Below are 14,116 nucleotides of genomic sequence, written 5' to 3' on the forward strand. Positions count from 1 at the left end.
CCAAGGGACATATGACTAGGATACGGACTGTATTGTTACCATGGTAGCTTAAACATTTCTTTTTTTACTTGCCGTTTTAAATGGGTCGATATGATCATCACTTAAAATTCCTTCCGAATGAACCCAAGCTTGCATGTTTCTGCTAATATTACACAGAAGAATCCACTGCAGCACAGGCTGCTTTGTTCACTAGCCTAATAAATGGGCAAAAACAGCGAGGAGAAGGACTGTCATGTGATTTCAACAGGATTTATGGATATGACTGTGTGTGGATATTGATGTATGGTAGTGGTGTGAATAAAACAATGAGACAGAAGTGTAGAACTGTGTTGCTCAGCTAAGACTGAGCAAACAGCCATCATTGGATTACAGCCAAAGGGGGAGGTGGAACACAACTCTTTTAATTGCAAAAGGGAATTGATTAATACACAGAACGAAGCACTGAAACAAGCCACTGTAACATTGCAAAAAACACCATCAAAAGACATTGTACATTTCCCAGTAACCCAAGTCATAAAGAGAACAATACATTTGCACCATGATAAAGTTATTATCCTGGCAGTCTACAAACAATGAGAGTTCACACTGCGCTGACCGCAGCGCTACAAAGACATTTAAAAAAGCTTTACAGTTGGTTAACAAAGAACAAGTCTTAGTTTACCTCTTTATTATTATTCTTTTTTTTTATCCCCCCAAAAAAAGGCAACACTGGAGCTGAGAGGTGGTTCCCACCTTCTGTCTGACATGGTGACCGCAGCTTCACACAAAACTACTGACACTTAATGTTAAGCTGAAGAGAATCTGGGGCAAAGATAAAAGATATCAAACAGCCGGTGAGAAAGTCAAACTGAAATGTCCACATAAGAAAAACAAACTCTTAAGGTTTTATTTTACACAGTGTTGATTCCCAGACGGGGTAAAAGTGGACCTGCAGTTGGACTAGCTGTAGTGCTGACATCACAATGACATCACCCTGCAGAAGGAGGGTGGGAGAAGTCTAGTTGCTGCGCTGCTCACTTGGGTCCAATTTAGCAGATTTTTTTGCAGAGTCAGGTAGATCCAGAGAGAGGTGCACACCTGACATATGTAATACATAGTCTGTCTACCTAATAGGCTAGTATGTCACTATTCCTTGTGATGACTGCCACAGAAAAATGTCCCTGTATGCCTGCACTAATTCCCTTTGCATTACACATTGTGTCCATCAGATTTCATTGGACATTCTCTCCAGGAACATGACATTATTATAACCATTCATGTGTTATTGTTTTAGACATATATGTATATTACTTTTAACATCATTTTATCAACAATAAAATGCAACTTTTTTTTGAACAAATCCAAAAATGCAATTTCCTCCTATCTAAAAACGATGTATTCAATCATTAAGCACTAAGAAAAAAATAAACAAGATCTAGCCATGCAAAATGTGAGAAGCTCTACTTATTGTTTTTCTATGCTGGTGAAAAACTATTTCCCCTATATGGACATGGTCTGGTCAAATTGGACTAATGGGAGGTCCCAGTAACATACAGACAGTACATGTAGCCTACACGTATGACTCTACTGGGGCATTACAGATTATCTACATTTCAGATTTCCACATTGCTCGTTTATTCAAAACTTGCCTCAATATAGTACACCTGGCTTCATCACATGAACATTAAAGTCTCCTTAGAATCAGTTTGAAAAAGGAGGAAAGATAATCATGCTAAAATAGACTTAAAAATCCTAAACCCTTTTTTAATAAAAAAAGATGTGCTTGTTTGTTTTTAAAAAAAGGGCCACATTTTCTGGCTTTGGTTGGTTGGTTGGCTTCTACACACTAAGAGGACTTCTCCCCAGTACTCCTACTCTAACGGTTTCAGAGCTTCTTGGCTCCTGTGCCTTGCAGTGTTTTTCCCTCATAGATAGATGAAAAACATGTTATGTTGATTCAACGTTTGGCAGACATTGTATTGACGCTCGATGGAAGCATGAATGTTAGGCATTAGCTGGGATGTAGCGATGGCTACACACAGTATTTACAGCGGATGAAAAGGACATTCAACTCTCATGGCTAAAGAGCCTTCCCCTAAAACTAAAAATGTTCATTACTTTAACACCTTGAACCATAGCACAGAAAGAGAGATGGACAGAGAGACATTATTCAAACTTTGACTCAAGTCTGACTACTACACCCCTGGATAAATAGTCCATTTGCTGCTTGGAATTGTTCACTTGAATTTGGAAAATGTGTTGTTTGCACTATATCAGGATGCATGGTTTTCAAGTTAAAAAGACACCGTAGATATATTGTGGGAACTGCCTTTTTGAAATTGCTTGTAAATAAATGATGTGCTCTCCTTTGAAAGTATAACAACAAACATGTAATAGTGAACCTTCACACAATATAATGATTTGGTGAATTTGTTAGAGGCGGTAATTCGTACATCATTGTCGTATACGCCCAGCATATACATTCTTAACAACATAGGATATAAAAACATGATCTAGTGGTGAATTCTCAAGCAGCAAAAGGTGGAACAGCCGTGGTGGCCAAGCCAGGTAGACTTAACGCGTGGCACCAGGGAGAGATCAAATGGAGAAGTCCTCCAGGAACACTAGAGGGCGCTGGCCGTTAGTGAAGGTGGAGAGCATCAGAGATACATCTGAGTGGTAGGTAGGCCTGGGTGAGACAAGCAGGCAGCAGCAGCTGACTGACAGACAGACAGGAAGCTCTACATAGACTCGCCAAGAGAATCATCATCATCCAGAGATAGGGGCAGGTAGAGATCCTACAGGGAAAAACATGGAGAATCATCATCATCCAGAGATAGGGGCAGGTAGAGATCCTACAGGGAAAAACATGGAGAATCATCATCATCATCCAGAGATAGGGGCAGGTAGAGATCCTACAGGGAAAACATGGAGAATCATCATCATCATCCAGAGATAGGGGCAGGTAGAGATCCTACAGGGAAAAACATGGAGAATCATCATCATCCAGAGATAGGGGCAGGTAGAGATCCTACAGGGAAAAACATGGAGAATCATCATCATCCAGAGATAGGGGCAGGTAGAGATCCTACAGGGAAAAACATGGAGAATCATCATCATCCAGAGATAGGGGCAGGTAGAGATCCTACAGGGAAAAACATGGAGAATCATCATCATCCAGAGATGGGGGCAGGTAGAGATCCTACAGGGAAAAACATGGAGAATCATCATCATCCAGAGATAGGGGCAGGTAGAGATCCTACAGGGAAAAACATGGAGAATCATCATCATCCAGAGATAGGGGCAGGTAGAGATCCTACAGGGAAAAACATGGAGAATCATCATCATCCAGAGATAGGGGCAGGTAGAGATCCTACAGGGAAAAACATGGAGAATCATCATCATCCAGAGATAGGGGCAGGTAGAGATCCTACAGGGAAAAACATGGAGAATCATTATCTGAATGAGCTGGGCCAGGGGTTTTCAAACTTTTCTTGCCCAGAGACCCCCATCCAGGCAAACCGGCAGAACAGGTATTTAATAGCAAAACAAAAAAAACACACATCTTGACATATCAGATGAATGATAATGGTAGGTAGAGGTAATCAACATTTTATGAATATACACTGCTCAAAAAAATTAAGGGAACACTAAAATAAACACATCCTAGATCGGAATGAATGAAATATTCTTATTAAATACTTTTTTCTTTACATAGTTGAATGTGCTGACAACAAAATCACGCAAAAATTATTGATGGAGATCAAATTTATCAACCCATGGAGGTCTGGATTTGGAGTCACACTCAAAATTAAAGTGGAAAACCACACTACAGGCTGATCCAACTTTGATGTAATGTCCTTAAAACAAGTAAAAATGAGGCTCAGTAGTGTGTGTGGCCTCCACGTGCCTGTATGACCTCCCTACAACGCCTGGGCATGCTCCTGATGAGGTGGCAGATGGTCTCCTGAGGGTTCTCCTCCCAAACCTGGACTAAAGCATCCGCCAACTCCTGGACAGTCTGTGGTGCAACGTGGTGTTGGTGGATGGAGCGAGACATGATGTCCCAGATGTGCTCAATTGGATTCAGGTCTGGGGAACGGGCGGGCCAGTCCATAGCATCAATGCCTTCCTCTTGCAGGAACTGCTGACACACTCCAGTCACATGAGGTCTAGCATTGTCTTGCATTAGGAGGAACCCAGGGCCAACCGCACCAGCATATGGTCTCACAAGGGGTCTGAGGATCTCATCTCGGTACCTAATGGCAGTCAGGCTACCTCTGGCGAGCACATGGAGGGCTGTGCGGCCCCCCAAAGAAATGCCACCCCACACCATGACTGACCCACCACCAAACCGGTCATGCTGGAGGATGTTGCAGGCAGCAGAACGTTCTCCACGGCGTCTCCAGACTCTGTCACGTCTGCCACATGTGCTCAGTGTGAACCTGCTTTCATCTGTGAAGAGCACAGGGCGCCAGTGGCGAATTTGCCAATTTTGGTGTTCTCTGGCAAATGCCAAACGTCCTGCACGGTGTTGGACTGTAAGCACAACCCCCACCTGTGGACGTCGGGCCCTCATACCACCCTCATGGAGTCTGTTTCTGACCGTTTGAGCAGACACATGCACATTTGTGGCCTGCTGGAGGTCATTTTGCAGGGCTATGGCAGTGCTCCTCCTTGCACAAAGGCGGAGGTAGCGGTCCTGCTGCTGGGTTGTTGCCCTCCTATGGCCTCCTCCACGTCTCCTGATGTACTGGCCTGTCTTCTGGTAGCGCCTCCATGCTCTGGACACTACGCTGAAAGACACAGCAAACCTTCTTGCCACAGCTCGCATTGATGTGCCATCCTGGATGAGCTGCACTACCTGAGCCACTTGTGTGGGTTGTAGACTCCGTCTCATGCTACCACTAGAGTGAAAGCACCGCCAGCATTCAAAAGTGACCAAAACATCAGCCAGGAAGCATAGGAACTGAGAAGTGGTCACCACCTGCAGAACCACTCCTTTATTGGGGGTGTCTTGCTAATTGCCTATAATTTCCACCTGTTGTCTATTCCATTTGCACAACAGCATGTGAAATTTATTGTCAATCAGTGTTGCTTCCTAAGTGGACAGTTTGATTTCACAGAAGTGTGATTGACTTGGAGTTACATTGTGTTGTTTAAGTGTTCCCTTTATTTTTTTTGAGCAGTTTATTTGGTAGACAGTTTCATTATTATGACCTCCCCATAGTTCACTAGAAGATGAAGTGGAGAATAAAAGTCTATTTGCTAGAAAGGTAAAGGTATTTTGGCGCCATAGAGAAAATTTGCTATAGTAAAGCACATTCTGCAATTCTACCCATTTTTCCATGGCGCTGAGAGACAATTTTTATGTTTTTAAAGCTAATTTCCTGCAATTCTATGCATTTTGCCATGACTACTGCGGTGTTCCTCTGCGGAAACATTATAAAATAATATGGGCTTGTGCCCTGAAAGCCTGGTTTTGGAATTTTTGATTTTCCCTGACAAACATTGTTTCCATCTACAGTTTTTATGCGAGTCAAGTCATACCGTAAGGAAAAAAATTGAGAGTTGTGATGGAAACAGGAACGGTAGGTACAATTTTGTGACTAATTATTATTATACGTTTAGCTTTAATATTGCAGATACAGTGCATTCAGAAAGTATTCAGACCCCTTGACTTTTTCCACATTTTGTTTCATTACAACCTTATTCTAAAATGGATGAAATAATCCCCCCCTCACCAATCTACACACAATACCCCCAAAACAGTTTTTTTTGTGCAAGAAAAAAAAATGAAATATTACATTTACATAAGTATTCAGACCCTTTATTAAGTACTTTGTTGAAGCACCTTTGGCAGCGATTACAGCCTCGAGTCTTCTTGGGTATTAACCTACAAGCTTGGCACACCTGTATTTGAGGAGTTTCTCCCATTCTTCTCTGCAGATCTTCTCAAGCCCTGTCAGGTTGGATGGGGAGCGTCGCTGCACAGCTATTTTCAGGTCTCTCCAGAGGGTTCAAGTCTGGGCCACTCAAGGACCTGTCCCAAAGCCACTCATGCGTTGTCTTGGCTGTGTGCTTAAGGTCGTTGTCCTGTTGGAAGGTGAACCTTTGCCCTAGTCTGAGGTCATGAGCACTCTGGAGCAGGTTTTCATCAAGGATCTCTCTGTACTTTTCTCCATTCATCTTTCCCTCAATCCTGACTTGTCTCCCAGTCACTGCCACTGAAAAACATCCCCACAGCTTGATGCTGCCACCACCATGCTTCACCGTAGGGATTGTGCCAGGTTTCCTCCAGGCGTGACGCTAGGGCATTCAGGCCAATGAGTTCAATATTAGTTTCATCAGACCAGAGAATCTTGTTTCTCATGGTCAGAGTCTTTAGGTGCCTTTTGGCAAACTTCAAGCAGGCTGTCATGTGCCTTTTACGGAGAAGTGGCATCAGTCTGGCCATGGCGGATGAGATAGCAAAAGCTCAGGTTGCCCAGCCTGGCGGTGATATAATCTTTGGCAAAATCATTCGCAAGGAGATTCCTGCAAAAATATTATTTGAAGATGACGTTCTGGTGGAGTTCTGCAGAGATTGTTGTCCTTCTGGAAGGTTCTCTCGTCTCCACAGAAGAACTCAAACAGAGTGACCATCGGATTCTTGGTCACCTCCCTGACCAATGCCCTTCTCCCCCAAATGCTTAGTTTGGCTGGGCAGCCAGTCCTTCCATTTAAGAATGATGGAGGCCACAGTGTTCTTGGGGACCTTCAATACTGCAGACATTTTTTTGGAACCCTTCCCAAGATCTGTGCTTCGAAAGAATCCTGTCCAGGAGCGCTACGGACAATTCCTTCAACCTCATGGCTTGGTTTCTGCTCTGACATGCACTGTCAACTGTGGGACGTTATATAGACAGGTGTGTTGTAACGTCCGTCGTTAAATGGAGACCAAGGTGCAACGTGGTAAGCGTGCATTTTCTTTCATTTTGAATGTTCCACCAAAAAACAATAAACAACTCAACGAATGTAAAGCTAGGAGTGCAACACTTGCAACACACAAAGACAAGATCCCACAACTGAAGGTGTGAAAAAGGGCTGCCTAAATATGATCCCCAATCAGAGACAACGATAGACAGCTGCCTCTGATTGGGAACCATACTCGGCCAACAAAGAAATATAAACATAGATTTCCCACCCTAGTCACATCCTGACCTACCACATAAAACATTTAAAGGGTCTCTAAGGTCAGGGTGTGACATGTGTGCCTTTCCAAATCATGTCTAATCAATTGAATTTACCACAGGTGGACTTCAAGTTGTAGTAACATCTCAAGGATGATCAATGGAAACAAGATGCACCTGAGCTCAATTTACAGTCTCATAGCAAAGGGTCTGAACACTTAAGTAAATGAGATATTTCTGTTTTATATTTTATATTCTTCAAAGTAGCCACCCTTTGCCTCAATGACAGCTTTGCACACTCTTAGCATTCTCTCAACCAGCTTCATGAGGAATGCTTTTCCAACAGTCTTGAAGGAGTTCCCACATATGCGGGGCACTAGTTGGCTGTTTTTCCTTCCTTCTGCGGTCCAACTCATCCCAAACCACCTCAATTGGGTTGAGGTCAGGTGATTGTGGAGGCAAGGTAATCTGATGTAGCACTCCATCACTCTCCTTCTTGGTCAAATAGCCCTTACACAGCCTGGAGGTGTGTTGGGTCATTGTCCTGTTGAAAAACAAATGATAGTCCCACTAAGCGCAAACCAGATGGGATGGCGTATGGCTACAGAATGCTGTGGTAGCCATACTGGTTAGTGTGTCTTGAATTCTAAATAAATCACAGACAGTGTCACCATCACACCTCCATGCTTCATGGTGGGAACCACACATGCGGAGATCATCCGTTCACCACTGTGTCTCACAAAGACACTGCAGTTGGAACCAAGGATCTCAAATTTGGACTCATCAGACCAAAGGACAGATTTGCACCAGTCTAATATTAATTGATCATGTTTCTTGGTTGAGAGAATGCCAAGAGTGTGCAAAGCTGTCATCAAGGCAAAGGGTGGCTACTTTGAAAAATCTCAAATATAAAATATATTTTGATTTGTTTAACACTTTTTGGTTAATACATGATTCCATTTGTTTTATTTCATAGTTTTAATGTCTTCAGTATTATTCTACAATGTAGAAAATAGTGAAGGTAAAGAAAAACTTTGCAAGGAGTAGGTGTGTCCAAAACGATTGACTGGTACTGCATGTATGAAATTTGTTTTGATTTGGAATGGACCATTATCATGCACCTGTATCGAAACAGGGGCAGCAGGAAAAAATACATGTCATCTATGCACTTAAATAGCAAATGGAGGATGCTTTTCCCAATGGTTTATTGTCATGCCAGCCAGGTAGGCTATACTCCTTGTCACGTCTACTCCCGCTCCTTCCCTCCGGCGTTCGACGTCGCCGGTTTACTAACCACCGGTTCTGGCATTCATCATTACGCCCACCAGACATTCATCATTACGCCCACCAGACATTCATCATTACGCCCACCAGGCATTCATCATTACGCCCACCAGACATTCATCATTACGCCCACCAGACATTCATCATTACGCCCACCAGACATTCATCATTACGCCCACCAGACATTCATCATTAAACCCACCAGACATTCATCATTAAACCCACCAGACATTCATCATTAAACCCACCAGACATTCATCATTAGGCCCACCAGACATTCATCATTAGGCCCACCAGACATTCATCATTAGGCCCACCAGACATTCATCATTAGGCCCACCAGACATTCATCATTAAACCCACCAGACATTCATCATTACACCCACCAGACATTCATCATTAAACCCACCAGACATTCATCATTAGGCCCACCAGACATTCATCATTAGGCCCACCAGACATTCATCATTACGCCCACCAGACATTCATCATTAGGCCCACCAGACATTCATCATTACGCCCTACCAGACATTCATCATTAAACCCACCAGACATTCATCATTAGGCCCACCAGACATTCATCATTAAACCCACCAGACATTCATCATTACACCCACCAGACATTCATCATTAAACCCACCAGACATTCATCATTACACCCACCAGACATTCATCATTAAACCCACCAGACATTCATCATTAAACCCACCAGACATTCATCATTAGGCCCACCAGACATTCATCATTACGCCCACCAGACATTCATCATTACGCCCACCAGACATTCATCATTACGCCCACCAGACATTCATCATTAGGCCCACCAGACATTCATCATTACACCCACCAGACATTCATCATTACGCCCACCAGACATTCATCATTACGCCCACCAGACATTCATCATTACACCCACCAGACATTCATCATTACGCCCACCAGACATTCATCATTACGCCCACCAGACATTCATCATTAGGCCCACCAGACATTCATCATTACGCCCACCAGACATTCATCATTAGGCCCACCAGACATTCATCATTAGGCCCACCAGACATTCATCATTAGGCCCACCAGACATTCATCATTCAGACATTCATCATTACGCCCACCAGACATTCATCATTACGCCCACCAGACATTCATCATTAGGCCCACCAGACATTCATCATTACGCCCACCAGACATTCATCATTAGGCCCACCAGACATTCATCATTAGGCCCACCAGACATTCATCATTAGGCCCACCAGACATTCATCATTAAACCCACCAGACATTCATCATTAGGCCCACCAGACATTCATCATTAGGCCCACCAGACATTCATCATTAAACCCACCAGACATTCATCATTAGGCCCACCAGACATTCATCATTAAACCCACCAGACATTCATCATTAGGCCCACCAGACATTCATCATTAGGCCCACCAGACATTCATCATTAGGCCCACCAGACATTCATCATTAGGCCCACCAGACATTCATCATTAGGCACACCTGGACTCCATCACTTCACTGATTACCTCCCCTAAATCTGTCACTCCCTTAGTAAATACTGTCTGAGGAATGGAACTGTGTCTTTCATGTTTGAAACTCGTGTTTGTTATATTGTTCTCTGTTCCGTTTATTATTAAATGTTGCTCATGGGCTCTCATGAAGTGTTTGATTACATTTTTGATTACATTTGCATCGATGTCAGAGTGATTAGAGGGGCAATAGAGTTCTGAGTACCAGGCAGTTAGCAAGTTTGGTAGGTTACTAATGACCAGCAGCAGCATCAAAGCTTGGAGAAGCCTAATTACCGTGACTAAATGGTCATGTGGAATTTGACTGCATTCATGACTCGTGACCGCGGTAATATGGTCACCGCAACAGCCCTAGTCCTCCCACTATGACTCTGGAAACAATGCAGTTTATTAGGCTACAGATTAAATAACTTATGATAAACTTCACAGGGTGGGGAAAGTGCACAGTAATCTTAATGATCTTTTCCAATAAATATCGAGGGTCTGATTCTGGTGACATGATGATCGATACTTGACTGCCGTTTGACAAATAAAAATATTTGCCATAATAATCTCATCATGTAGACAAGCATGGCACACCCTACCCACACTGTATCTGCAAGCCATTTCCTAAAGCCCCAAGAACAGTGTAGACACATTTGCTATTTAAAGCAACAGTTTGTGACATGTATTTTGTACATGAAAACTTAAGCGAATAAGTACTGTGTGCGCACTACGTCATCACGCTCTGATTTCTATCTGCAACAAGTCTGTTTGGTGGAAACTCACCACTGCTGGGAAAGGTGTATATTTTCTTTATGTGGATCTTAGAACATTCACATGAAGATCTGTCGCCAATTGAGTGGAAACATAGCTAGTGTCTGGCTTTAATTTGATTGTTAGTTCTCAAAGATGGTATTATTTATTCTTCGATCTGGTTTAGGTCGTTTAAGTTGACACGCTTCGATCCTGAAAATTGCCCACTTAGACTAAGACAAAGAATTTTCTATACAGAAAAAAACCTGTAATTGGCTCCAATGACTGTAATTTCCTCCATATTAAATGGGTAGTTCAATATAGCCATTTATCTACTGCCCTAGAGTCGGATGAACAGAAACAGCTAGCATGCTAACTGTTCCTGTAGACTTCCTGTCATTGCACTAATGCTAGATAGCTATGGGGTTCTATCGGGGTACTACAGGGTTCAATTCTCGGGCCGACTCTCTTCTCTGTATATATCAATGATGTCACTCTTGCTGCGGGCGATTCCCTGATCCACCTCTACGCAGACGACACCATTCTGTTTACTTCTGGCCCTTCCTTGGACACTGTGCTAACTAACCTCCAAACAAGCTTCAATGGCATACAACTCTCCTTCCATGGCCTCCAACTGCTCTTAAACGCTAGTAAAACCAAATGCATGCTTTTCAACCGTTCACTGCCCGCGACCGCCCGCCCGACTAACATCACCACCCTGGACGGTTCGAACCTAGAATATGTGGACAACTATAAATACCTAGTTGTCTGGCTAGACTGTAAACTCTCCTTCCAGACTCATATTAAACATCTCCAATCAAAAATCACATCTAGAATCAGCTTTCTATTTCGCAACTAAGCCTCCTTCACTCACGCCACCAAACTTACCCTAGTAAAACTGACTATCCAACCGATCCTCGACTTCGGGGATGTCATCTACAAAATAGCTTCCAACACTCTACTCAGCAAACTGGATGCAGTCTATCACAGTGCCATCTGTTTTGTTACCAAATCACCTTATACCACCCACCACTGCGACCTGTATGCTCTAGTCGGCTGGCCCTTGCTACACATTCGTCACCAGACCCACTGGCTCCAGGTCATCTATAAGTCTATGCTAGGTAAAGCTCCACCTTATCTCAGTTCACTGGTCATGATAACAACACCCACCCATAGCACACGTTCCAGCAGGTGTATCTCACTGATCATCCCTAAAGCCAACACCTCTTTGGCCGCCTTTCCTTCCAGTTCTCTGCTGTCAGTGACTGGAACAAATTGCAAAAATCGTTGGAGACTTATTTCCCTCACCAACTATCTGAGCAGCTAACCGATCGCTGCAGCTGTACATAGTCCATCTGTAAATAGCCCACCCAATCCATCTACCTTACTTTTCTGCTCTTTTTCACACCAGTATCTCTACTTGCACATCATCATCTGCTCATTTCACTCCAGTGTTAATCTTCTAAATTGTAACTGTTCGCTCCTATGGCCTATTTATTGCCTACATCCTCATGCATTTTGCACACACTGTATATAGACTTTATTTTTTCTACTGTGTCATTGATTTGTTTATTGTGTTATTGGCTTGTTTATTGTTTACTCCATGTGTAACTCTGTGTTGTTGTCTGTGTCACACTGCTTTGCGGACACCCTGAGTACTTCAGCGGACACCGTGGATCCTCGTTTGAAAATGCCTGAGCTAGGGGACAAATCCTGTTCAATGAGTTCTGAGCTGAGCTATGGGCTTGTAGGTGAAGTATGAGAGAGATGAAAAGAGAAGGCAGTATGAGGGAGAACACGGAAAGAGAGAGAGGGGAAGAGAGGGAGGTAGTGGAGAGAATGGGGTACCTTCTGCTTGCGGTGGATGCCTGGGCTGTTGGGGGTGGAGGTGGGGGACTGCTTGCGGTGGATGCCTGGGCTGTTGGGGGTGGAGGTGGGGGACAGCTTGGAAATTGGGGTAGAGAGCTGGCTGCTGGAGCCCGTCCCGTTGGCTGTGAGAACCCAGACGGAGTGAGAAAGAAAAGGTGTAAAGAGAGAGAATAAGAGAAAGAGAGAGAAAAAGAGAGAGACCAGTGAATTAGATTGTGTAAGACCTGTATGCCAGGAGTAATGTCTGTCACAGCCAGGAGAGGTCTGGCCACTCCTCAGAGCCCGGTTCCTCTCTGGGTTTTTTCCTAGATTCCTCCCTTTCTAGGGTGTTTTTCCAAGCCACTATGCTTCTACATCTGCATTGCTTGCCCTGTGGAGTTTTAAGCTGAGTATCTGTATAGCACTTTATGACAACTGCTGATGTAAAAAGGACTTTCTACAATACATTTGATTGATTCATTGAGTGCTTGACCCTCACTTGGCTGTGGACAGAGTCTCTCTGGGCGGCTGACTGACTGGGTCCCTGTTTGTTCCTCTCTGCCGGGGGACATTTGGCCATTACTCTACAGCCCTTTCAGGTTGCTAAGATACCCCTGGCCTAGACAGTGTTTACATCAGAGTGGTGTGATGTCGTAGTTTGTGGAGTAAGACATTTTAAAAGAGCAAAACTGAATCCTGAAGGAAAGACTAAAACAGATGGCCACTCTCTCTTCCAGGCTGAATTGGTAACAGGTACAGTAGCACAAGAGCAGAGCTTTGCAGATGAAGCCAACTTCAATTCCATAAAGTTCATATCTTCATCCAGATCAAAAATGTCTATTTAACTAAAACCAGAACTAAAAAGCTAAGAATGAATGATATGAAAGCAGTATGGACAGAACTAGGTTGGGAAGGCAATGAAGATATGGAGTATTCTAGTCCATGCCTATTTCAGAAGATTTGTTCTATGGGTGTATATGATGTAAAGCAGTATAATGGCCAGGAGACGAACTTTTAGTCTGATTCCAGGCTTTAAATATAAATTGAATAAAACAACAAGGGCAGGGTGTTATAGAGAGAAGCAGGGGTACATCACAGAAAACCTGGATTTTATTTCAAATGAAGAAAAATAACAAAAATCTGCAACAAAACTAAAATAACAAACAAAACAAAAGCGTGAACAAAAGAGTAAAACCCAAACCACCATTGGAGGAGGGAGTAAGTAGGGTTAATATTGGGAAGGAACATAAAAGGGAGCAAGCATGCTGGCAGTCAGGATTAAGTGTACTACCACCATGATAAACATATAATCAATATACAATAAATATTTTGAGACCAAGCCAAAACAATGTAATACCAAATATAAAACAGTGTGATGATGTCCTTTAAAACCAAAATATTTTGATCATTTCTGACTGCAGTGTAAAATTGGGGCCTCTGTGGAGGCTGTAAAAATCGTTTTCATTAAGACATTTGTCTTATGTTCTCCTGCTCATGACGCGGCTGCATCAGATCAAATTAAATAGGCCAACACTGGTACCCTCTACCCCTGTCTCTACCCTA

At 43.3% G+C, this 14,116-nt stretch overlaps 1 protein-coding gene across 2 annotated transcripts in view; it reads right to left on the reverse strand.

Moving 5' to 3' along the window:
* Positions 1–380: 380 nt before the first annotated feature.
* LOC112230661 (neuronal migration protein doublecortin) overlaps positions 381–14,116 on the reverse strand; it is a 99,553-nt gene continuing 85,817 nt past the window's right edge. Inside the window, exons 7-8 of one of the 2 annotated variants that reach the window (XM_042311279.1) lie at positions 12,554–12,696; positions 381–3,409 (exon numbers count right to left, since the gene is read on the reverse strand). In XM_042311279.1, coding sequence (XP_042167213.1) covers positions 3,353–3,409; positions 12,554–12,696 — 200 coding nt within the window. In that variant the 3' untranslated portion in view covers positions 381–3,352. The remainder of the gene's footprint in view (positions 3,410–12,553; positions 12,697–14,116) is intronic. The other variant, XM_042311280.1, reaches the window with a different exon arrangement.

This window comes from Oncorhynchus tshawytscha, linkage group LG33 (assembly GCF_018296145.1).
Source record: "Oncorhynchus tshawytscha isolate Ot180627B linkage group LG33, Otsh_v2.0, whole genome shotgun sequence".
NCBI lineage: Eukaryota > Metazoa > Chordata > Actinopteri > Salmoniformes > Salmonidae > Oncorhynchus > Oncorhynchus tshawytscha.